General features: G+C 43.1%; 1 protein-coding gene across 3 annotated transcripts; it reads left to right on the top strand.

The window, feature by feature from the left end:
* Positions 1–3,836: 3,836 nt before the first annotated feature.
* On the top strand, positions 3,837–22,387 carry LOC124015502 (aftiphilin-like). Of its 3 annotated transcripts, none has more exons than XM_046330743.1 (10): positions 3,837–4,298; positions 11,131–13,030; positions 13,755–13,918; positions 14,372–14,501; positions 14,831–14,887; positions 15,180–15,311; positions 17,466–17,526; positions 18,323–18,406; positions 19,118–19,241; positions 21,608–22,387. In XM_046330743.1, exons 2-10 carry the CDS (start codon positions 11,168–11,170, stop codon positions 21,765–21,767), a joined length of 2,775 nt encoding a protein of 924 aa, XP_046186699.1. In that variant the 5' UTR covers positions 3,837–4,298; positions 11,131–11,167; the 3' UTR covers positions 21,768–22,387. The 3 variants fall into 3 exon arrangements, with proteins under 3 accessions (XP_046186699.1, XP_046186698.1, XP_046186700.1); XM_046330742.1 differs by lacking the exon at positions 3,837–4,298 and adding an exon at positions 9,008–9,186; XM_046330744.1 differs by lacking the exons at positions 3,837–4,298; positions 18,323–18,406 and adding an exon at positions 9,008–9,186.
* The last annotated feature ends 1,952 nt before the right edge of the window (positions 22,388–24,339 follow it).

The following is a 24,339-nucleotide window of genomic DNA, read 5'->3' on the forward strand; positions in this document are numbered from 1 at the left end:
ATCTTTGCAGTAGATTGCAACACCGCCCCCTTTGGCAGTTCTATCTTGTCTGAAAATGTTGTAATTTGGAATTAAAATTTCAGAATTTTTGGTGGTCTTCCTAAGCCAGGATTCAGACACAGCTAGAACATCCGGGTTGGCAGAGTGTGCTAAAGCAGTGAATAGAACAAACTTAGGGAGGAGGCTTCTAATGTTAACATGCATGAAACCAAGGCTATTACGGCTGTTACAGCGCCTGGGGAATAGGAGTGGAGGAGGCATTGCAGGGCCTGGATTCACCTCTACATCGCCAGAGGAACATAGGAGGAGAAGAATAAGGGTACGGCTAAAAGCAATAAGAGTTTACATCCCTGTTAGTGAGTATTTCTGCTTTGCCAAGTATTTCAAGTATTTCTGCTTTTTTTTGCCAAAAAATCCATCCACCTGACAGACAGCATACCTTGCTGAGGAATATTTCTGTCTGTAATAAAGCCCTTTTGTGGGGAAAAACTCATTATGATTATCTGGGCCTGACTCCCCAGTGCCAAGTGGGTGGGCCTATGCCCTCTCAGGCCCACCCATGGCTGCGCCCCTGCCCAGTCATGTGAAATCCATAGATTAGGGCCTAATTTATTTATTTAAATTGACTGATTTTCTTATATGAACTTTAACTCAGTAAAATCATTGAAATTATTACATGTTGCCTTTATATTTTTGTTCAGTATACTTAAGTATCAAAAGTAAAAGTATAAATCATTTCAAATTCTTTGTATTTAAGCAAACCAGATAGCCCCATTCTTGTTATTTTTATTTACAGATAGCCAGGGGCACACTCCAACACGCAGACATTACTTACAAACAAAGCATGTGTGTTTAGTGAGTCTGCCAGATCAGAGGCAATAGAGATGACCAGGATGTTCTCTTGATAAATGCGTGAATTGGATAATTTTCCTGTCCTGCTACGCATTCAAAATGTTACGAGTACTTTTGGGTGTCAGGGAAAACGTATGGAGTAAAAATAACATTATTTTCTTTTGGAATGTATTGAAGTAAAAGTTGTCAAAAATATAAATAGTAAAGTAAAGTACAGGTACCCACAACAACTACTTAAGTAGTACTTTAAAGTATTTTTTACTTAAGTACTTTACACGACTGACCGCTGGCTACGTCCCTTCCGTCTTCAAGAGAGCGAGAGTTGCACCCCTTCTGAAAAAACCTACACTCGATCCCTCCGATGTTAACAACTACAGACCAGTATCCCTTCTTTCTTTTCTCTCCAAAACTCTTGAACGTGCCGTCCTTGGTCAGCTCTCCCGCTATCTCTCTCAGAATGACCTGCTTGATCCAAATCAGTCAGGTTTCAAGACTAGTCATTCAACTGAGACTGCTCTTCTCTGTATCACGGAGGCGCTCCGCACCGCTAAAGCTAACTCTCTCTCCTCTGCTCTCATCCTTCTAGACCTATCGGCTGCCTTCGATACTGTGAACCATCAGATCCTCCTCTCCACCCTCTCCGAGTTGGGCATCTCTGGCGCGGCCCACGCTTGGATTGCGTCCTACCTGACAGGTCGCTCCTACCAGGTGGCGTGGCGAGAATCTGTCTCCTCACCACGCGCTCTCACCACTGGTGTCCCCCAGGGCTCTGTTCTAGGCCCTCTCCTATTCTCGCTATACACCAAGTCACTTGGCTCTGTCATAACCTCACATGGTCTCTCCTATCATTGCTATGCAGACGACACACAATTAATCTTCTCCTTTTTTTTTTTTCTCCTTTCCCCCTTCTGATGACCAGGTGGCGAATCGCATCTCTGCATGTCTGGCAGACATATCAGTGTGGATGACGGATCACCACCTCAAGCTGAACTTCGGCAAGACGGAGCTGCTCTTCCTCCCGGGGAAGGACTGCCCGTTCCATGATCTCGCCATCACGGTTGACAACTCCATTGTGTCCTCCTCCCAGAGCGCTAAGAACCTTGGTGTGATCCTGGACAACACCCTGTCGTTCTCAACTAACATCAAGACGGTGGCACGTTCCTGTAGGTTCATGCTCTACAACATCCGCAGAGTACGACCCTGCCTCACACAGGAAGCGGCGCAGGTCCTAATCCAGGCACTTGTCATCTCCCGTCTGGATTACTGCAACTCGCTGTTGGCTGGGCTCCCTGCCTGTGCCATTAAACCCCTACAACTCATCCAGAACGCCGCAGCCCGTCTAGTGTTCAACCTTCCCAAGTTCTCTCACGTCACCCCGCTCCTCCGCTCTCTCCACTGGCTTCCAGTTGAAGCTCGCATCCGCTACAAGACCATGGTGCTTGCCTACGGAGCTGTGAGGGGAACGGCACCTCAGTACCTCCAGGCTCTGATCAGGCCCTACACCCAAATAAGGGCACTGCGTTCATCCACCTCTGGCCTGCTCGTCTCCCTACCACTGAGGAAGTACAGTTCCCGCTCAGCCCAGTCAAAACTGTTCGCTGCTCTGGCTCCCCAATGGTGGAACAAACTCCCTCACGACGCCAGGACAGCGGAGTCAATCACCACCTTCCGGAGACACCTGAAACCCCACCTCTTTAAGGAATACTTAGGATAGGATAAAGTAATCCTTCTCACCCCCCCCCCCCCTTAAAATATTTAGATGCACTATTGTAAAGTGGCTGTTCCACTGGATGTCATAAGGTGAATGCACCAATTTGTAAGTCGCTCTGGATAAGAGCGTCTGCTAAATGACTTAAATGTAAATGTAAAATTAAGGACAGTATAATTTTACATTATCTCAACAACATATGACATCGCTGGAGTTCCGATGATGTCATAAAGCAATGTTTCCCAGGAAACATAATTCAAATTCAAATTTTCAGAATACAAGAAACTCATATCAAATTGGGATCATGAAGTGGAAAGGTACGAGCACAGGTTGGTGGTTTTATACCATTTTTTAACGTAGTAGCTCCATAGACATTTTGGATTCTACACACATTTAAAGCAAAAGAAACAAAACCACCAACGGAAAGCCTGACCATGTCAAAGATTTTGAGAATATCAGCTATTTCAGTCAGACTAAAGAAGCCAAATCAGACTACAGCTCTTTTGGCGATAGACCAACACACAACCTCCTTGGACTGGTCAACCTGAGGGTGTGAATGTCTACCTTGTCCACGGATAGTTTCAGAGATGACCTGATCATTGATCCTGTTGACTCTTGGAAGCCTCAACCCTACTACCCCCAGAAACCATGGATGTCCTTCGATGAGATATAGGTATGACGCTCACCAGGTGTCTCCAAATAACCATGTACAATAGATTAACTGGTTTTTCAAATTTGGTGAAACTCACAATAAACCAACGGATGCATTTCTATCAGAGCCCTGGTCAAAAGTTGTGCACTATAAAGGGAAAAGGTTTCCATTTGGGAGGTTAAGCATGACTATGCTTTATCAGCAGTGGCGACCCGTCATTCAGGGCAGGTGGGGCAGAACCTCACCTGTTTTGAGCCCCACAGTTTTAGCAATAAATAAATAAATAAAATAAAATAAAATTTCAGGCTTGCCTGTGTTGCATGTTATTTTGGCATTAAAACGTGTCACATATCAGTTTGCAAGCAATGGAAAAAATATATACATAATTCTGTTAATAAATCTGCATACACACATGGTCTCTTTTTTGTTTTCTTGAGCTCCAAAATGCAGGTGTTTCAGCCCAGCTCAGTGATTTCTGGGGTGGTGGGGTGAGCCAGCAGAAAATAGGAGTATTGCACCATGATTGGCTCAGTGTTCTGTCACTCATGGGGACAGTAAGTCATCGCCGAGTTTGAGTGCTTAGTAAGTGTAAACATCCAACATTTCAGCCGTTTGGGTCCTGCCATAGAGTTATATTACAAATGCCCTTACAAAAAGGCTTAAGGTCGTTGGCCACAGATAAAAAATGACGTCAAATCACGTTATATGTAAAGTAGCTTTGATTGGACTGATCATGTCAACATATTAGTTAGCAGTCATCATCATGAATCAAGTCGACAATCTACTGGCAAATCCTTTTTAATCCTTGTCGTATGAAGAGAAATGATGGTTCAAACATATCGGTGCTCATCGGCCATTGGACATAAAGATTACACAACAAGTTGGAAATCGCAAATTCAACAATGAGTCGTTTGGAAGTAATCAGTGGCTAACTGCAAGCATTGCAAAGCAACTACTAACGTTAGCCTGCTAATTCAATGGAGTGGCTGTGGTTTTTCTTTCCAGAGTTCCCACCATAAATCCAGCGAATGCCAGACTTTGATGACAAAGTTTGCCCACAAAGGACCGCTTTGCCAACTTCACAAGGTGAGTCCAAAAATGTATTGTATGCTGCTGCATACAGTAAATTATATAATATGCAAGGGAGATATGTATACTGTAGCTAAGAAAGTAATACTAAGTGTATTTTGTGTAGTAAGCTGCTAGTAGCCCATGTGCCTCTCCCTAATAATTTGGTCTATTTTCACCAACGCAGTATTGTAAACACATCGTTTGTGGCCTAGTGTCACGTCCTGACCTTAGTTCATGTTTTATGTCTCCGTTTTAGTTTGGTCAGGGCGTGAGTTGGGGTGGGCATTCTATGTTTTGTGTTCTATGTTTTCCATTTCTATGTGTTTGGCCTGGTATGATTCCCAATCAGAGGCAGCTGGCAATCGTTGTCTCTGATTGAGAACCATACTTAGGCAGCCTGTTTTTCACCACTTGAGTTGTGGGTAGTTGTTTTCTGTCTCTCTACCAGACAGGACTGTTTCGATTTTTTGTTTACGTTGTGTTTCAGTGTTCAGTTATCAAATAAATCTTACATGGACACTTACCACCCTGCATCTTGGTCCTCTCCTTCAGCCAGCCATTACACCTGGTGTGTGCTTGTTTGACAACTGTTTTTGTATAGCTGTGACAGTGCTACTGATAGTACTGGTGGTGCTTGGCTTGCACATGCAAATTCAGCACACACATTCTATAATAGAATTGTGTTATTTGACGTATCTTATTTGACACGCAAAGACCCAAACAGCATTCAATGTGCCTCACCCTAATAATTGTGTATATTTTCACCTATTATTTACACCTATTGTGCTAACTTGGTGGTGCACATGTTGCCTATAACCTGTTTTAGAGAAATGTAATCATCGATTATTGTAAGAGCTTTCATTGTCTGTTTATATGCCCCCTTTATTTATTCTACGGTTCTGACTTGTTGTACAGGGAGTACACTGTAAGAACAGCCCATGTTCTGAATTCTGTCACTGTACATTTGAATGTGCTGATTGTTACATAGTTATATGGACTAGGTCTGTCGTCGAGCGTTCATTAATGTTTTAATCGAAATTACGGATTGCCTCTTTTCCGCTTGTCTTTCCTTTATTCCATAGTTTGTACACCTCAATTGTCAGTAGAAACCACATTTGTTTAAGTGCCTTGCAAAAGTATTCATCCCCCTTGGTGTTTTTCCTATTTTGTTGCATTACAAGCTGTAACTTAAATTGATTTTTTTTTATTTGAATTTCATGTAATGGACATAGACAAAATAGTACAAATTGGTGAAGTGAAATGAAAAAAATGACTTGTTTAAAAAAAATTACAAAAATGGAAAAGTGGTGCGTGCATATGTATTCACCCCCTTTACTATGAAGCCCCTAAATAAGATCTGGTGCAACCAATTACCTTCAGAAGTCACACAATTAGTTAGATTGCACACAGGTGGGCTTTATTTAAATGTCACATGATCTGTCACATGATCTCAGTATATATACACCTGTTCTGAAAGGCCTCAGAGTCTGCAACACCACCAAGCAAGCAAGCAAGCAAGCAAGCGAGCGAGCGAGCGAAGCGAGCAAGCGGGCACCACCACCAAGCAAGCAAGCGGCACCATGAAGAGGAGCTCTCCAAACAGGTCAGGGACGAAGTTGTGGGGAAGTACAGTTCAGATTAGGGTTATAAAACAGATTAGGGTTTCCATGGAGCACCATTAAATCCATTATTTAAAATTGGAAAGAATATGGCACCGCAACAAATCTGCCAAGAGAGGGCCGCCCACCAAAACTCACGGACCAAGCAAGGAGGGCATTAATCAGAGGCAACAAAGAGACCAAAGATAACCCTGAAAGAGCTGCAAAGCGCCACAGCGGAGATTGGAGTATCTGTCCATAGGACCACTTTAAGCCGTGCACTCCACAGAGCTGGGCTTTACGGAAAAGTGGACAGAAAAAAGGCCATTGTTTAAAGAGAGAAATAAGTAAACACGTTTGGTGTACGCCAAAAGACATGTGAGAGACTCCCCAAACATATGGAAGAAGGTACTCAGGTCAGATGAGACTCAAATTGAGCGTTTTGGCCATCAAGGAAAATGCTATGTCTGGCCCAAACCCAACACCTCTCATCACCCTGAGAGCACCATCAGGGACCTCAATCCAATTGAGAATCTGTGGTATGACTTAAAGATTGCTGTACACCGGCGGAACCCATCCAACTTGAAGGAGCTGGAGCAGTTTTGCCTTGAAGAATGGGCAAAAATCCCAGTGGCTAGATGTGACAAGCTTATAGAGACATACCCCAAGAGACTTGCAGCTGTAATTGCTGCAAAAGGTGGCTCCACAAAGTATTGACTTGAATTTTGCACGCCCAATTTTTCAGTTTTTGATTTGTTAAAGTTTGAAATATCCAATAAATGTCGTTCCAATTCATGATTGTGTCCCACTTGTTGATTCTTCACAAAACAATACAGTTTTATATCTTTGTTTGAAGCCTGAAATGTGGCAAAAGGTCGCAAAGTTCAAGGGGGCCGAATACTTTCGCAAGGTACTGTAGCCGTGGTAATGTGTTAGGGCCTACATAAAGCTGTCCCAACAGTTTGTGGGCACCGTTTGTCACCGTTATAGTGCAATTAATGTATTGTTCAGTGTTGTGTTGTGTAGTGGTTTGCTGGTATGCATCCCACATTTTGGTGGTGGGGGGGGGTTCCCTACCAAGATTTACATGCTAAAATCGGCACTGCTTATTAGATACCAGTTAGCTCAGCTACAAATAATATTTATTATCTTGATGTACCTTAGAAAAAACCTGCTCTAAGTTGTATTGGAATTCCATTGCCATGTGGAGTGGGAAAATGAATTGGGAGGATGGAAGTGTCAATGTCCACTTTGTACAAGGTCAGTAAGTATTGTAGATTTAAACAAATTACATAAGACTTAGACTAACTACCCTTTCTAAGACACTTACCTTGGCTACCCAGCTTTGACATCAGTCTGGCCTGTGGGTGTGGCACAGTAGAGGAGGCTCCTCCCACTGACGTGGCACTGGAGCTCCTTGCCAAGTTCGAGGACTGCTAGTTCCTACGCAAGGGCCTTGTGTGTCAGGCACCTGGGGCTACGCTGAGAAGCCCATCCCTACTTCCCCTTCATCGAGGATCAACCTTTCCTGGTATGTGGAGGATCTTAATTTATTTTTCAGTGGCTCATCTTTGTACTCCACCCTTTGATAGTGCCACTGAATCCTTCCATTTTATAGCAGAGGGTTATGATTATAATATACAGAATGTTCTGTGGTTATAGCATAGGGTTAGGTTTACATAAGAATAAACAAACATTTAATATTGTTTCATATGATTAAGCATGTTTTGAGAACACTGAAATAAAGTGTCAGGTGTCGTTCAGGTTCAAGAAGGTAACACATGATTTAATACACACAATACAACAATATGGCTGAACCTCCTCCCCTCTCGTTGTTTCTTCCCCAGATCGCAATCCATTGTGAACTACTGCGTTTCTTAGCCTCTTTGAGCCTTAGCTGACAAAATGGATTGCGCAGCAATGTTCTGTCTTCTGATTTTCTATAAAATATAGCCTATTTCTGTTAGTTGTGATTATTTTTTCATGGTATTGAGTGCTGTTGGTTTGAGATGGTCATGAAATAGAAAGGCTTCCAGTATCACGTTTTAGGGAAGACCCAGATGCAGACAGTGTTGAAGTAACAAACGTTTATTACTAGAACAGGGGGCAGGCAAAATGAAAGATCAACCAGAAGTCAGTAATCCAGATTAGAGTCCAAAAGGTACCGAATGGCAGGCAGTCTCAGGGTAGGCAGAGGTCAAATAATCCAGTGTGGTAGAAACAGGATGGCAGGACAAGGAACAGGGTAGGCAGAATGGTCAAAACCATGAACCAGACAGGCGCAAGGGGAAACCACTGGATGGGAATGGCATTTAAATAAAGGACATAGTGTGTCCTTTATTTGAGAACATTTTGATTATATATTGGTTAACTAATATTGATTAACTTATAACTACAACAGACTACATAGTTCAGTATGATATAATATTTAAGTGTGATTGGAAATTAATAATTGAATGCAACATTGAATTGAATGGTTATGAAGTCGTTAATAATTATGTGGAGTATTATGTTTACACGGTGGCCTTTCAGTTCTGCAATAATTAAATTGTTTCTTTTGAATAATGGCATATTTACAATACATTCATGAACTATGCCAGTAGATTATATTGTAGGGGCACAGGTTATTATTAAAGAGTAGAATGTTGATTTTCTATTCCCTCGCCTTGATGCTTGACAATGTCTGTGTATGTTGAGAAGCTCTTTCAGTGGCCTATACATTTTCAATTAAAATATTTGAATCAAGAGCCATGTGTCATAGATTAATCAGTTAATTTTGGGAAATTTGGATTGTTTCAAATTAAAATGATTGAGGATTATTATAGACCAAAAGAGAAGTATGCAGTACAGTATCTTTTCGCTGCTCAGTTGACCAGCTGCTTGAATGGGAGACCCAAGTGGTGGCTCACTCTTCTAAATGACCTAAAAGAAGCCCCCAATTTACTTGAGTCCTTTTCTATTAAGGTATCTTAACGTTTACTCGAGTATGGCAATTGGGTACTTTTTCCACCATTAACTACTACTCAGTAATACTACAGCCAGTGCCGATGGATTTTGGATGCAGACTGTTCTCCGCTTGTTCATGAACTCTAGTATGCTCTGCTTCTCAAGCAGTGGAAAAACCAGAAGCTCTTGTTGCATGCTGGGTAATATTCGGAGAGAGAAGGGGCCAAAGTAGGATCATCATAACCGGCTGACTCAACCTAGTTTTCTCAGTCAGAGCGAAACCACTTTGCTGTCTTGTTTTAAGTCTGACAAGTGTCCACTTCATCTGAACCATGGGAATGAATGGTCAAGATCTTAAGGTATGCCGAAATGTTTATTGGTACACTGCCAACCAACCCGGATACGATGAGACTAGCTAAAGCAAGCTAGCGAGAGACGGGAGGACAACTTCATAGATAGCTAGCTAACAGTTAACGTTAGCTACAAATGTCAGTGTATTAGTAAGCTAGCTAGCATCATAACTACCTACCTAGCTAGTTACTTACTTTGTCACTCCTGTCCTCATATCGAATCAATGTAGAAAAAATATTTTAATAATAATTTAGCCTATTGCTAGTTAGCTATCCATTCGCATAGGCTACCAGGTTGTTGTTGTTATTAGCTTGCTAGCTACGCCATTTGTGCTGGCTAGTGGTAGCTAAATACACAGGCTACGTATCTCGACTAACTAGCTAACAGCCAGCTAGCTTGCTATCCCCCTGCCCTCCCCAGCTGATGGAGAGTACGGTGTATACCAGCCATGGCCTGTTTTCCGTTCTAGCCTAAGCCTGGATGGCACGTATGGTGATTTATCTGTTAGCATAATCAACATTTATTCAGTTAGCTAGTTAACTATCTGGTTAACGTGAGCTATTTGGCTAGCAACTAACTTGCTTCCAGTTGCTAGCTAGCTACCTATCTTTGCTCGGCTAAAATGTAGCTAAATAGCTAGGTTGTGGGTAGTCGGCAACAAATTATCATAGGAAGGGTTGCGTGCTTTCTTTGTTTAGCTTACCCAGAGGTTTCTAGATAGTGATCTGTCAGTTTTAGGCTTGTTGACAGAGTCTAATTTGGTGAATGAATAACTAACTGGACAAGACATGGGGTTGGAGGACACCTGTTTCTGATGTGTCAATTAGTTAACAATGTTGTATTATAAAGAGATTCATGTTGCATTATGAATGTTTATGATACAACATATTATAACACATACCATATCATGGAATCACAGAGCCCATAATAAAGCAATAGGCAGTGTTATTTGTTGTGAATAGCTATCATATCAGATCATTTGTCTTTAATGCCATCTTGCTGTCAATACACAGTATCAGAAGACACTACAAGTAGCCTAGAGATTTAACAATGTTTCAAATGCCTTCCAAGGTTTCATGGCAAGGCTTACTAGGCCTAAGATATCTAGTCAAGGCTTCGTGGGCATGAATTCTCTGTTCTGAAACATGTCCATATTTGTGTCCAGTTTTGACTCAGAACTGTACTTTCAGAGCTCTAGTCTGGATGCGAGTAAAGCACACTGTGGGCTTATAAGTGCATTGTGCAAGTTCAGCCTTGAGCATCCAAAAAGAACATCAATATTCTATGCCCTATGTCTGGTTTAGTGATTAATTCAAAATTGTCAAGGAAATGGATCACACCTGGAGGCACAACACGCCTAGGCCTATGCTCTAAATCTAATATTTCTAAAGGAGGCATTCTACATATCTTGACGGGCCTATGTCAATATACAAATACTACACACACACAACGCTTAGGTCAATGCGAATACAAATTGGGTACAAAGTTCATTGGTTGAAGTAATTAGGCCAGTTTAGATTAACACAACAAATATTTGTACTGATAAAATACATTGTGGCTCATTTTCAGTTCTAATTTGCTACTATTTAGGTAGGTCATAAGAAATGAGTGCTCAACATTGCCTTTCGGGCCTTTTCTACATCACAACACCACTTCACCATTATCACTTAATTACTGTCAATATGAAAACAATCTGTCCACTCTTAGTCTAGAGAGCTTTGGTAATTTAATTTGGGTTTAAGGCTGAAGCAACACACCAGACAAAGAAAACAGCCAAGATCCTAGACTCCCCCAGAGACCGCTTCTAGGTCTGTAGGCTATCATGTTGTCGTTTTGTAAATTCTGACCGTTTAGCCTTCAGAAATGTGTTTTTAAGAGGGAAATAGTGTAATTTCTAGCATTTATATGCCCTTCATTGTTTGGTCACACTAACTAGTGTCTTTACTCTCTAGGTGTAACCTCAAGGCGTAGTGTGACAGCTTTAGGACCATGGAGCCGGACGTGATCCGCATGTACTCCTCCTCCCCACCCCCAATGGAGGACGGAGCTGAGGAAGAGGACGAGGAGTTTGGGGACTTTGGGGGCTTCTCTGGAGTTCCGACCAGCACCAGCTTCAATGAGTTTGACACCCCAGCGACCTTCAATCAGACCCCAGCCTTGGCTGCCACTTCACCACCTGAACTCCTCAACAATGGAGGGGTGGTTAGGTTGTCAAACCTCAGTTCAGGTCCCGTGGGAAGGGGTCCCGTGGTCAAGCGCGCCAACTCCAAGTCAAATGGTGTTGTGCCGGGAGGCTGTCAGTACGACAGTCCTTTGGAGAGAACTGTGAATGTGGAGGAGTTAAAAAAGCTTGCCGACCACACTCGAGCCAATAATCATTCTACCTCCTTGGACAAATCTGGGAGGGGTCAGACTGACAACATGGACAAGCCTGTCGACTGCAATGGTGGGGTCCCGGAAGTTCTGACCAACGGCTTTGTGACTTTTGAAATCGAGGGAATCCCATCTTTGCAGAATTCGAACCGCTCTAAAAAGAAAGGAACCACCACAGAGTGTGCCGACAACTGCCCTCCCAGCAGCCCCGAGGACGACTTTGCGGATTTCTCTGCTTTTCCTAATGTAGACGTTCAAGGACACTCCAGCGAGGTCACAAACCTCACTAGCGAGAACTTGGACAATAGCAACCGGGAAGAACGGCTGGCAGAGGACACCTGCCAGGTGCAGAGGCAGCAGAAGCACTCTAATGTAGAGCAGGGAATCAGGTCAGGGGACGTCGTCAGGGACACTCCTATTACAACTGGATCCAACGACATCGCTGGCTCTGATTCTCTATCGCATCTTGCTGAGGTTCGAGACACTGAAGGCTTGAGCAACGGGGACGGGGGCTTTCAAAGAGACACTGCTAACTCTGAGAAAAGGAACATAGAGCCGGACTTTGCACACAAGCACTCTGCTACTGAGGTGATTGTTAGTGAGGATTCTGCCCCAGAGGAGGTTTGTAGTGAGGATTCTACCCAAGAGTTGGTTTGTGGCGAGGATTCTGCCTCCAAGGCACTTTATATTGATGCACCGGTCGCCCAGAACGGTGTGTATTTGGAGCAGTCGGAAGAGGAGGCAGAAGAAGAGAAGGCAGGTGTCAGTGAAAACAGGGGTTCGTCCGATACAGACGATGAGGATGGGAATGGCGAGCAAGCAGACGAAAAGTCTGCGTCCGGAAACGAAACAGAAACAGAGACGTCTTTCGGCCGACCGCTGTCCACGGATGCCCTTGAGGAGTACGGCGACATCAGCACGACGGGCTCTGTGCCCTCGCCACTGCTCCAAGAGGAGACGGCCACGCCTGCCGACCACAGCCAACTGCTGGAGGACGACGACGGTGAAGACTTTGGTGACTTTGGAGACTTCGGGGACGTGGGCTCTTTTAGCGGACAGGGCTTTGCTGACTTTGACCAGCCAGAGTTGCAACTAGAGGAACAACCTGCACCTCCCACACAGGAACTAGTGGACCACGACAAAGACTTTGGTGAATTTGACGCCCCCAACAGCCACATTGGTGGTGGGAAGGAAATTGAGAATGAAGATGGGGGGAAGTTTGCGGATTTCCCCAGCAACAACAGTTTTGCCGACTTTAGCTCAGCTCCTGTTGGTGCGGACCCTGATCCAGATGCTGGTTGGAATGCCTTTGATGAGCCTGTACAGGGTCAAGGGGAGGGAAATTCCTGGGCTGCATTTGGAGAGGAGCCGACCGCTAATGCTCCTTTGGAAACGGGTGAAGACGAGTGGCAGGAGAGTGAACCTGTAGCAGTCCGTTCATCCAGCAGCCATCAGATCAGTAGAAGAGACAGTCAATCTGTAAGTTTTTCTGTGCGAGTATGACCACTCAGGGTTTGAACTCGGTTCTCCTGCGCACCACAATAACACATTACGCCTCTCAGCTAAAGGCAAGAGATCTCATCACGCAACTTTGTTTCTGAACCACCTCTGTAGCATTCAGAAATGTAGCATACTTGACAGGAAAGTAGTGGTGTTTTAAAAACCCCTCTTACACTAATCGAAGGTGCCCTATTGAATGTTGTTGTTTTGTACTATCCAGGAAAAGTATGCTCAATGACACTTAGAGAAATTCTGACGCTCTCATGACGTTTATCACTAGAGTTGTAGAGCGCCGTACGTACACCTGCCCTCCCTTAGGAATGTGACCAGGCAGGGAATTCCACCTTTTCAAGTACATACCATTTAACAATGCCCCTCCTTGTCCTTGCTATTGGAGTCAAGCGCTCCAATTTATTAAAGATTTGAAATGTGTCGATTGAATCACGTCAGTGTCGGTCATTGTTGGACATAATAGAATACAGCTTTATTGTCTATCGAAACAGACATATCTGAGCTGTCTATTTTATTGTGCATCTCCAGTCCAGCAATGCAGGCTAACTGCCATCTGCCACGCGTGATAACAGAAGACTTATTCAACCCGTATCTTATTCAACAATATTGATTGTGATTAAGTGTTTGTTATATCACTGAACCAGTGTCTGATTCAACAATGTTGGTCGTTATCATGTGTTTGTTATACCAGGTGGCGCTGTGCAGTCGGCTGGAGAAGCTTTTTCTGGAGATTTTCCCCGACGCACCTGCTCCGCAGGTGAGGGTGGAGGTGGTCTCCCTCAAAACCCTGCTGGAGCCTCCTGTGAGGTTACAGCAGGAAGAGCATGAAATGATGAGCGGTGTGCCAGACAATGGGTGAGAGAAATACCCCCCTTTTTTAATTAGGGCTGGGACGATACCAGTATTGCAATATTTTTTTTCTGTGGCAAAAATGAAAATACGAAGCAGGCCAAACTCCTTGATCCATAACCTGCTGTATGTAAAATATTGGAAAATAAACAGATGTGACTGGATGACAACATGTTTGTTTCCAGCATTAGGACTGTTTTCCTAAAGCAATTAAACCGCTTCATGTTTTGTTTCCTTGCCATGATGTCAACGAGTATCGGGATGCTAGTATCGTGTCGACCCTAATATCCCATAACTACACACAATCTCATCAATACACAGAAAAACTCTGGTCTGCTCTCTTTTTTTTATACAGCAGAAATATACTGTTACTGTGTATACTATGCAGTCAAGAATATTTGCGTACTACTATGACATATTTTTTTGTTCCTGCTTTGTCATCGGTGTCCGTTGCTACAGGGCCGAGGGGGACGTGTTGTGGAGGCAACTGCTGGACATCCACGAGGCATTTGGCCTGCGGCACCAGTGGGGCGGCTCGCACAGCAACAAGACACTACTCTGCTCCCTGGGCATCGACATTAGGAACATTGTGAGTTCTGCAGCCAGTCAGAAGACATCACATTGTCTGTATCCCAAATGGCACCTTATTCCCTATATAGTGCACTATTTTTGACCAGAGCACATAGTGATATAGGGAATAGGGTGCCATTTTGGGACATGCCATTCTCCCCCTTTCTGTGACCTTGTCCTTTTTTATTAATGGCTCTGTGAGAAAAAACACTAACCGTGATTGTATTTCAGATGTATTGCGAGAATGTTTTAACTTTTTGTCTGTCAAATGGAAAAAGGTTGTTTAAGACTTATTTGCAGCAGAGAGAGGAGGAAAGATTGTGAAATGTGTTCTGTGTTTCCCCATAGCTTTTCACAGGTCAGAAGAAGCAGCCAGTGATAGTTCCAATGTATGCTGCCAGCCTGGTGAGTTAACTATACGCTGCAAGGATGTATTCATCTCCCCCTTCAAACCACCCACATGCTCCCTCAATTGTTTTTGCCCTTCTCGAGGAAACTGAGGAAAGAGACAACTCTGGGATTATAAAATTGAAAAAATTCTGGTGACATTTTTGTTAACTGGTTGCAAAATGTTTTTTACTGACACGTCCTACGGTTACAACATGGTTACAACAGGTCTTAACCAGAATTGTTCAACCCTATACACATACCAGTATTTAGTACGTTTAGGATGTAACCCTGCCTCTCTGTTACCTAGGGCATGCTGGAACCCACCAAAGAGCCAGTAAAACCCATATCAGCGGCAGAGATGATCACGTCCATAGCACAACAAGTACCTCCAGTGGCCCCAGCAGAGATCATAAGCACTAGTCCACCAGACACAGCCCAGGTTGGACTCCTACATTGAATAACTATGATCCTTTTGGGGCACAATGTTTGAAATTTTGATCTTTTTATATTTTGTGCTTTTTTTTCAGGCCTTTTAGATGCATTTCTTCTCATCGGTAGTCGTATAAGTATATACCAGGGCACTCCAACCATGATCCTGGAGAGCTACCATAGTGTAGGTTTTCAACCCTAATCTAGCACACCTGATTCTAATAATTGATTGATTGATCAGTAGAACCAGGTTAGTTTCAACTGGGGTTGGAGCGAAAACCTAGAGGAGGGTTGCTCTCCAGGAGCAGGGTTGGAGATCCCAGGTGGTGTATACTGTATTGCAGAGGATGCTGGTGGGAGGAGCTATAGGAGAACGGGCTCATTGTAATGACTGGAATGGCATAAATGGAACAGTGTCAATCCACATGTTTGACTCTGTTCCCTTTATTCCATTTCAACCTTTACAATGAGCCAGTCCTCCTATAGCTCCTCCCACCAGCCTCCACTGCTGTATTGACTGTAAGGCCAATTGTCACAACTGTATACAATGATTATAGAGTGTTTGTATGTGTTCTACAGTAATTGGTCTAATGTAGAACCTGAGGTGCTTTTCAAACAAGTTGGATAAATTATTTGGCTAGATCAGGTATTCCCAAACTTGGGTACGTGCAATGCCATCGGGGTTACGCCAAATAAAAATGAGATACATATTTTCTTTATTCTTCACATTTTCAAATAGTACATTTATATTTCCAACGGGACTATACATTTGGGTGATGTTTTTTTTCTCGCCTGAGTAGCCTCGTTTCACTGCCAAAAATAAAATGAAACCATCTAGTGTTCAGTGAAATAAAAACACAATGTCAAATAATTAACATCCAATCACATTAACCGTTATTCTCTCGCGAGAAACCTTCACTCTTGCACAGACATTTAGAAACTAAACATGACAATTTGAAAAATAAGCCACGGGAGTTTTTTGAGTGAGAATAAAGAGGACTTTTGAATAAAGACGTATAAAAGCAACAGGTACCATTAATAAGAAGGGGCTAGAAGCGTCTTATATGGTGAGCTCCTGAGTGGCTAGGACAGGCAAGCACCATGCTATTGTGGAGGACTTCCCTCTTGCTGCTGTGGATATGGCTGGGACAATAGGCCAAATAGAAAAACTATACAGACAATGCCTCCAAATAACACTGTTTCACGACGCATCAGTGACATAGCAGGAGATGTTTTGAAACAATTACTGTGTCGCATACAAGCCAGTGAATTATATGCGTTACAGCTGGATGAGTCAAAAGACGTGGCAGGCCTGGTACAGTCCATTACGTTTATGGGGGGGTCAATTAAGGAAGACACCCTCTTCTGGAAACCAGGACAACATGAGAGGATATTTTAAGTACTGGACAGCTTTGTGATGTCAAATGGACTTTGGTGATCAAGATGTGTTGGTATCTGTACTGATGGCGCAAAAGCCATGACAGGGAGACATAGTGGAGTGGTAACACTCGTGCAAGCAGTTGCTCCCGACGTCACTTGGGTACACTGCAGCATCCACCGAGAGGCTCTTGCTGCCAAGGGAATGCCTGACATCTTGAAAGACGTTTTGGACAGTACGGTGAAAATGGTTAACTTTGTTAAAGCACATCTTCGACTGTGTCATCGACTGATAGATTGCTATACCATATGATGTTGGTTAGCTGATACATAAAATACCTATCTGGGCATTGTAATATTTGGCAAGCGTCAGCAAGGCCTTGGCAGAGAAACGGGCCCATGAAGTGGTAAGCTGATTTGTTAAATACCTATCCAGGCGTTGTAAGATATGGCATCGGTCTGCAATGTAGTCTGGTAGGAACTCAACCTTAGACTGCTGAGTTGTTGTAAGGGTAGAAGCCAGTGGAGGCTGCTGAGGGGAGGATGGCTCATATTAATGACTGGAACAGATTGAATGGAAGGCCAAGTGTTTGATGTATTTGATACCGTTCCACTGATTCCTCGAGCCCGTCCTCCCTAATAAAGTTGCTACTAACCTCCTGGGATAGAAGCAGACCATTAGCAAGCTTCCTGACCACCTGCACAGGTGAATCACCTGTTGACAAAGCTGTTCACTTTTACTGAGTGTCACCACCCTCTTCTGAGCTTGTTTGTTCCTCCTCACCAGGAAGTGCTCCCGCCCGTCCAGTTTGACTGGAGCAGCAGTGGCCTTACTAACCCCCTGGACGGTAGGTCCCTCCCCCAAACCACCTGCTGAGATAATGAATTGTCCCCATTGGCTCTATCCAGAGCTAGTTCTATTCCTTTTTTCCACCACTGTTGACCTGTTTTTGCCTGCTGTCTTCCATTGGACAACCTCATTTTATGTTTATTTCATCAACCATTGGTCATTACATGTTATAGTTTTACACAGCGTTACGTGAATTATGTTTTAAAGACTATAGTATAAGATTACAGACAATTCTTATCCACATGCGCCACGTTTTTGTGTATTTCATTGCCATATTGGACCATTTCTGATTTCACTTGTTATATCCAGATGCATAAAATATATTTATCTCATCAAATCTTCTCCTTATGCCTTTTGTTAGCAACAAATCATTTAGCTAAATTGCAAAATAATTTGTTCTGCACGGTTCATGCTACAAAGCCATGATGCCATTCATACTTCAAAATGTCAATGCAGATTTTTCATTAACCTGTAGATAGAATCTCACAGTATTTTCTCATTAACACAGCTACGTCAGTTAGCTTGCCCTGGGTCATGTTCATTAGGCATCAAATGGAGTAAAACAGAGGGACTACCTGGATTTAAGAAACTCCTGGAGTTTCTTATTTTTCAGTCGCAAAATGTTTTCAAACCTTTCGTGCCTACTGAACACGAACCCTGTGCTCTTTCTTTGGAACTAACAATAATGACCAGCTCAGCTGCATGTCTTTTAAGTGCATCTCTTTCCTGACTTCTTCTCTGTGTTATAACCCACTGCCGCCTCGGTCTGCCTGTCCGCTATGTTGAATGTCAAGCGAGCGGAGGCTCGTCTCTGCTCAACCTCGATTTCTTTGGGCCCGTGGAGGACTCTGGCCCTAGCAGCTCCACCTCCATCCCAGGTTAGCACAGGAAACTCTAACCCCCTGACTGCCAGATTATTTGTTTCATAAATTTGTCTGAATCCCAAATGGACTGTTTCCCTCTACACCCTATGCAGAGACCGGAGAGGATTGTAATAGCGGTAAAACAATACAGTGATAATTCCACCTATCTGATCGTAAGGCAAGGTTGACCTACTATCATATATGGCTTACACCGATTGAATCCTCATGGATCTTCACAGGGTGTAGAGGTCTAGGAATCCATTTGGGATAAGGCCTTATTCTTTCGCCGATTCCTCTTACCTCTGTCAAAATGCACTGGGGGAGGTCAGAGAGGAGGAAGCTTGGATCTTCTCCAAATGAGATTTGGGAAAGAGGCGAGGACTGAAGGATGATGCGAGGAATGATAATTATTAAAGAGCCTCTGCCATACTCAGTTTTCTCTTCTATTTGTTTTAGATGTCTTCTGGTCTTCACTTTTAGATACTGACCTCACTAAATCAAGGTCTTGTTTTTTCTGTGTTTATATTACCAACTGAATCAGAATATCTACCAAAATATCTGGGAATTGGCTACACTGAAGTGTAATAAAGTGCATCCCCCTCCCTTGTTCTGAGTGGACTAGTAGACCATGTATGTGTCTCAACTACTTTTGACCAAAGTAGTGCACTATATAGGGGATAGGCTGCCATTTGGGACATATCCAATATAATGTGTTTGTGTGGTTAGGTGTGGACCCGGAGCTGTATGAGCTAACCACCGCTAAACTGGACCCCAGTGGCTCTGGGACCCGTGTGGCTGATGCCTTTGCCCGCCTTATGTCTACTATGGAGAAGACCAGCACCTCTACCAGGTTGGTCTATTACTGCTCCACCAAAAATCTTTCAGGGAGAAGGTGCTCAAAATGAAAATCCCCCCCTTAAAAAAAAAAATCTACATTAATAAATCGTATCCTGAAATCCGTAACATACTAACTGCCTCTGTAGCGCACATTTTTAAGCAAGCTACTTGCAGTGCCACCTAAAGACATGATTGACATAGCCCGCACTCTTTTCCCAATCAGCTGATCGTTGATGATTGGTGTACATTTTCTAGTTAGGTAGCTCAATTATTATTTTACTCATTGTGATTTAACTTCATTACTCCTAATAACTTCATAATAAAGCCTAATATTTATATTATTTATTTTCTAACTCATGATAAATGGCTAGTGGCTTGTGTGGATATTTTAGTATATGGTGCTTAGTTAGAATCTAGACTACCTGTGTTCAGTACTTAATTTGTAAATTGGGAGGTGCCGGAACAAAAAGTGAGTGCGGGGGGTGGGGCCTCTGAGGTACCAGAGCGCATTATATATACATTTTTTAAAACCTTTTTTATGTTAAAGTATTGCCTGCGTATCATTGCATTTACATAGTGGTATAGAGCAGTCGAGGAGCTTACAGAAGTTGCACACATGGGGACCATTTATAGTAGACTAGGGTCTGGGAGATGTGCCTTCTTTATTAACACATTTCATGCAATTCTACATCATTTTAAATGGCTGGTGGCAAAATCTTTTTTAATACCGCACAAATGATTTGAATTGACAGGCTATTAAACTGAGCATCAGAGATGAATACAAATGGCCTTGTCTTGAATCCATCAATAGCTTAGGACTAGGTGAGTGGAGACACATTTGCACAAAAACGGAAGAGGAAATTATAGTCCTAAAACGGGGTGGCGAACTTGACGACGTCACGGCGACTTGGGGAGGTGGGTTCAAAAATGAAATAAAAGGGCAATTGGCGAGTGGGGAAGGAAAAGGGGGGCAGGTGCTCGGGCACAGGTAGACTATCTGCGCACATGCCTGCATGCATGACTAAGTCTCTTTTGATCACAACGTCTGCTAAATGGCATATATTATAAATGGCACCCTCTTCCCTTTTTTAAAATTTTTATAGTGCACTACCGTTGACCAAAAGTAGTGCGCTATAAAGGGAATAGGGTGCCATTTGGGATGTGGCCAGAGTCAATTGCACCCCTTGGAGATGAGTATAGCAAAACAATACAAATCTAACACAACCAACATCTCACTCCCAAACATGAAATCAAGTTTTATTTGTCACATGCGCCGAATACAACTGGTGTAGACTACAGTGAAATGCTTGCTTACGAGCCATTCCCAACAATGCGGAGTTTAAACAATGAAGTAGTAACACGAGGAATAAAAATGAACAATAGATTGGAGCTATATACAGGGAGTACCAGATCAGTGTGCAGTAATTGGGTAAGCAATGATACTATAAAGAGAATAACGTTAATATATTTGACGTTAGTTAGAGTTGATACTTTTTAAGTCAAAAGTTAGTTAAATGGTGAACACAAGCAACCCTGGTATTTCTAGACATGCAGGGCTGGAATGACTTTAATTTAACCACATTCTAGTGGGGACCCTTTGAAACTGTTGGTCTACTAGATGGAGACAGATTTTCTAACGTCACTGTCGGAACCCCTTACATTTTAAACATTTTATTTACCCTTTTTATTTAACTAGGCAAGTCAGTTAAGAACAAATTCTTATTTACAATGCCGGCCAAACCCGGACGACGCTTGGTCAATTGTGCGCCGCCCTATGGGACTCTCAATCACGGCCGGATGTGATACAGCCTGGATTCGAACCAGGGACTGTAGTGACGCCTCTTGCACTGAGATGCAGTGCCTTAGACCGCTGCGCCACTCGGGAGCCCTAAAACGAACACGAACCCACAATCCCTGGCTTAGGAGGCCAGTGCCTTATCCATTAGGCCACTGGGGCACGTGCATAATCATGCAGACAGGATGTATTTGGGGGCGAGACAAACACATCTGTATTATCAGCCAGAGAGCGCTTGCTACATCTTGGCTTTCTCAATTCTCTTTCCTTGATTCCTCGTGTCCCCTTTTTCTCCCCTCTGACCTTCTCCAATGTGTCTCGAGAAGGTGGTGAGGAAAGAGGAAAGACACATGAGAAAGGGGCAAAGCCCATTGAGAATCTGACTGTGGCTCATTAATTTAGTGAAGGATGAAGGAATGTGTCCCTATTCCATTTGCACCATGGTCAAATCTAGTGCTCCACAAAGGGAATATTGTGCTATTTGGGATACTGTGTGTGTGTGTGTGTGTGTGTGTGTGTGTGTGTGTGTGTGTGTGTGTGCTCCAATAAAAATGGTGTCCCTCTCCTTCTCTCTGATTCTGCAGAAAGCCCCGGAAAGAGGAGAACCTAAGTGAGGAGACGTTGAAGGTGATTGCAGGGCTACCAGACCTGTCTTTCATGCAGGCCAAGGTGCTGATGTTCCCCACCACTCTGACCCCCCTGGGCTGCTCCTCTGACCCCGACCCTGACCCCACACTCGACTGATCCACCCCGCCCCAACTCCATCAATGCCCTCCTCTTCTCCTCCTTATCACCGTCTGTCATTCTATCACTATATCATGAAGTTATCCTTTTTGCTTCCATGCCATCATCCTTTTTTGTCATTTTCTCCCTTTTTTTTATTTGTTATTTTCAGTTTTAATCTTTTTAATCAAGTGAAGCATTTAGCGATTTGTCCTTGTGAATGGAGAATGTTTATTCAGACCTGGACTAGGCTAAGCCTGTAAAGCGAAGCTTTGTCGATAGCAGAGCAAAAGAACATATTAAAGCAGTTTAACTTCTAGATCAAGGTCCTTGAGAGAGGCCGCTTGTTTATGATAGGAGAATCAATGTGTACATAATCAGGGACGAATTGTGTTGGTTTTCAAAGGTGGCTTTTACCTTTCTCATTGTGGCGGGCGTGTGTCAATGTTTGTCTTTGTGAGGAAATGAAACACTGGTTGAACCTCTTCAAAGCGAGGCTTGAGTAAAGTGAAGTGGGATATACACTGAGTGTAGAAACCATTAGGAACACTTTCCTATATTGAGTTGCACCTCCTTTTGCCCTCAGAACAGCCTCAATTCGTCGGGGTGTGGACTCTACAAGGTGTCGAAAGCGTTCCACAGGGATGCTGGCCCAATGCATACCACAGTTGTCAAGTTGACTGGCACCCATATACACAATCCATGTCTCAATTGTCTCCAGGCTTAAAAATCCTTTAACATTTCATCTACACTGATGGAAGTGGATTTAACTAGTGACATCAATAAGGAATCATAGCTTTCACCTGGTCAGTCATGGAAAGAGCAGGCAGTCCTAATGTTTTGTTCACTCAATGTATGACTACGTATGTGTGTGTAAATGTATGTGTGACTTGAAACCACACGGCCTGCAAAATCCAGCTGAATGTTTTTTCCCCCTGTTGTGTTAATGGCCTTACTTGTTTTTGTTTTGTCCTTTTACATAAGGCCTAGGTTTGATTCTTAACTTGATTTCTTAACCCATGGCTAAAAATGCGCTCTTAATGTATGCTCAGTCGTTAAGCGATTTAACTGTAGCCAGTTTTTCTTGCGTCTCCCATTGATGCAGTCAAACAGCCATGAAAATGGCGGTATGTCACGGATGACTGTTTTGTGTTGAATTCTATTCTTTAGAACTTTATTCTGTTTTGGGGACGGGTGGTAAAAAGAGGGGGAATCATGGTTTAAACCACTGACAGATTGTCATTCGTATAATTTCAATCGTTATATCAGTATAGCTGGTCTGAGTGAAGGTCAGCCTACATTACAAGGGAATAAGGGACCAATTTCTGCTTCCATGTGTCTGGTTATACACACTTATGAAGTTATTTTTCTTTTGTTTTGCTGACATTCTCTACCAATATTTTTGTTGTTATACCACTGTCAACCTGTTCCCAGGAGGATTTTGCACATTGTAAAGATGAAATGGATGTAATCATAGTTCACTGTGGCTTTAGACTGTGTACTATGGACTGTAAAATGTATGGGGAAAATTCCTATGGAAAAAAAAATAACTTGAAGAGCCTGTGAAAAGGTTAACATGCATGTCCGGGTTCTTTTCAGACTTTAAGTGTGTAAATTTTACTTTTAGTGTACACAAGAAATTAAAATAATTTAAGAGAAAGTGCTGTGGTCCTTCATGCGCCATTACTTCTCCCAACAAGGAATGAATGAACAATGAATTCATACAAACTTGTCTCTTGTGCATTTTATATTTATTAATTCTATTAAGTGGGCCTATTAAACCAGGCCTAGAGAAAGTTTTCATATACTATTTTAATTCATAGCCATTGGGCTTGGTCCACAGTTCTGAAAGGGAAAGTATGAGTAGCAGTGTGGTCTTACGAAGAGGACACGGCACACTGGACTTGGGGCCAGAACTCTAGCCAGCCAGACTACTGAAAATCCAATGCTTGGTATGTCTAGGTGTCCAAGGACTGCCCAAAAGAGTCCATAACCTGTGTACAGAAGATATGCAAGTAAGAGTAAGCATGGGCAGGTGGATAGGTATGTACCTTGAGGCAGGCAGCTTAGTTTCTAAACTTTGACCGGCAATGTTGACCACCTGGAATGATGGCAAGTATATTAAAGAAATCAAAAAGGTCCGTCAAAGGGATTTGGGTCCCACATCGGTTTGATGTGCAGGAGCAGACCAAACGACCAGGTCCAACCCTCACCTCAAATGGGTTTTTGAAAAGGACAGGAGTCAAGGGCCTTTGCTCTCCTCCTTTTCACCTATTTCAAAAGTAATGAGGTTGTGGAGAGGGAAGGTTGACAGAAAGGTGCTGGTTTGAAATGAGATGGTCCTTCACTCACGTGTCATATTGATAAAACAGTAGTATAGTTTACTCTGACAAACAGCTGATTCAAAGGGGTTGGGGCAGATAAAGCTTCTTTTGTGGGATACACTGAAATCACACTCATCGAACCACTACACCACATCTGTTTCCGGGTCACAGAGAACAGACTTTTGACCAAATGAGAAAACCCTAAGGAAATGCAATTGAGATTCTCCCATGGCAACCAAAAGTCTTGAACCAAAGAGTGCAGACTAGCC

This window comes from Oncorhynchus gorbuscha, linkage group LG26, assembly GCF_021184085.1.
Source record: "Oncorhynchus gorbuscha isolate QuinsamMale2020 ecotype Even-year linkage group LG26, OgorEven_v1.0, whole genome shotgun sequence".
Classification (NCBI taxonomy): Eukaryota; Metazoa; Chordata; class Actinopteri; order Salmoniformes; family Salmonidae; genus Oncorhynchus; species Oncorhynchus gorbuscha.

Coding starts and splice junctions, on each gene's coding strand:
- LOC124015502 (XM_046330743.1), top strand. CDS start 11,168: ATGGAGCCGGACGTGATCCGCATGTACTCCTCCTCCCCACCCCCAATG. Junction 13,031..13,754: donor GTAGAAGAGACAGTCAATCT/GTAAGTTTTTCT, acceptor TTGTTATACCAG/GTGGCGCTGTGCAGTCGGCT. Junction 14,502..14,830: donor GCATCGACATTAGGAACATT/GTGAGTTCTGCA, acceptor GTTTCCCCATAG/CTTTTCACAGGTCAGAAGAA.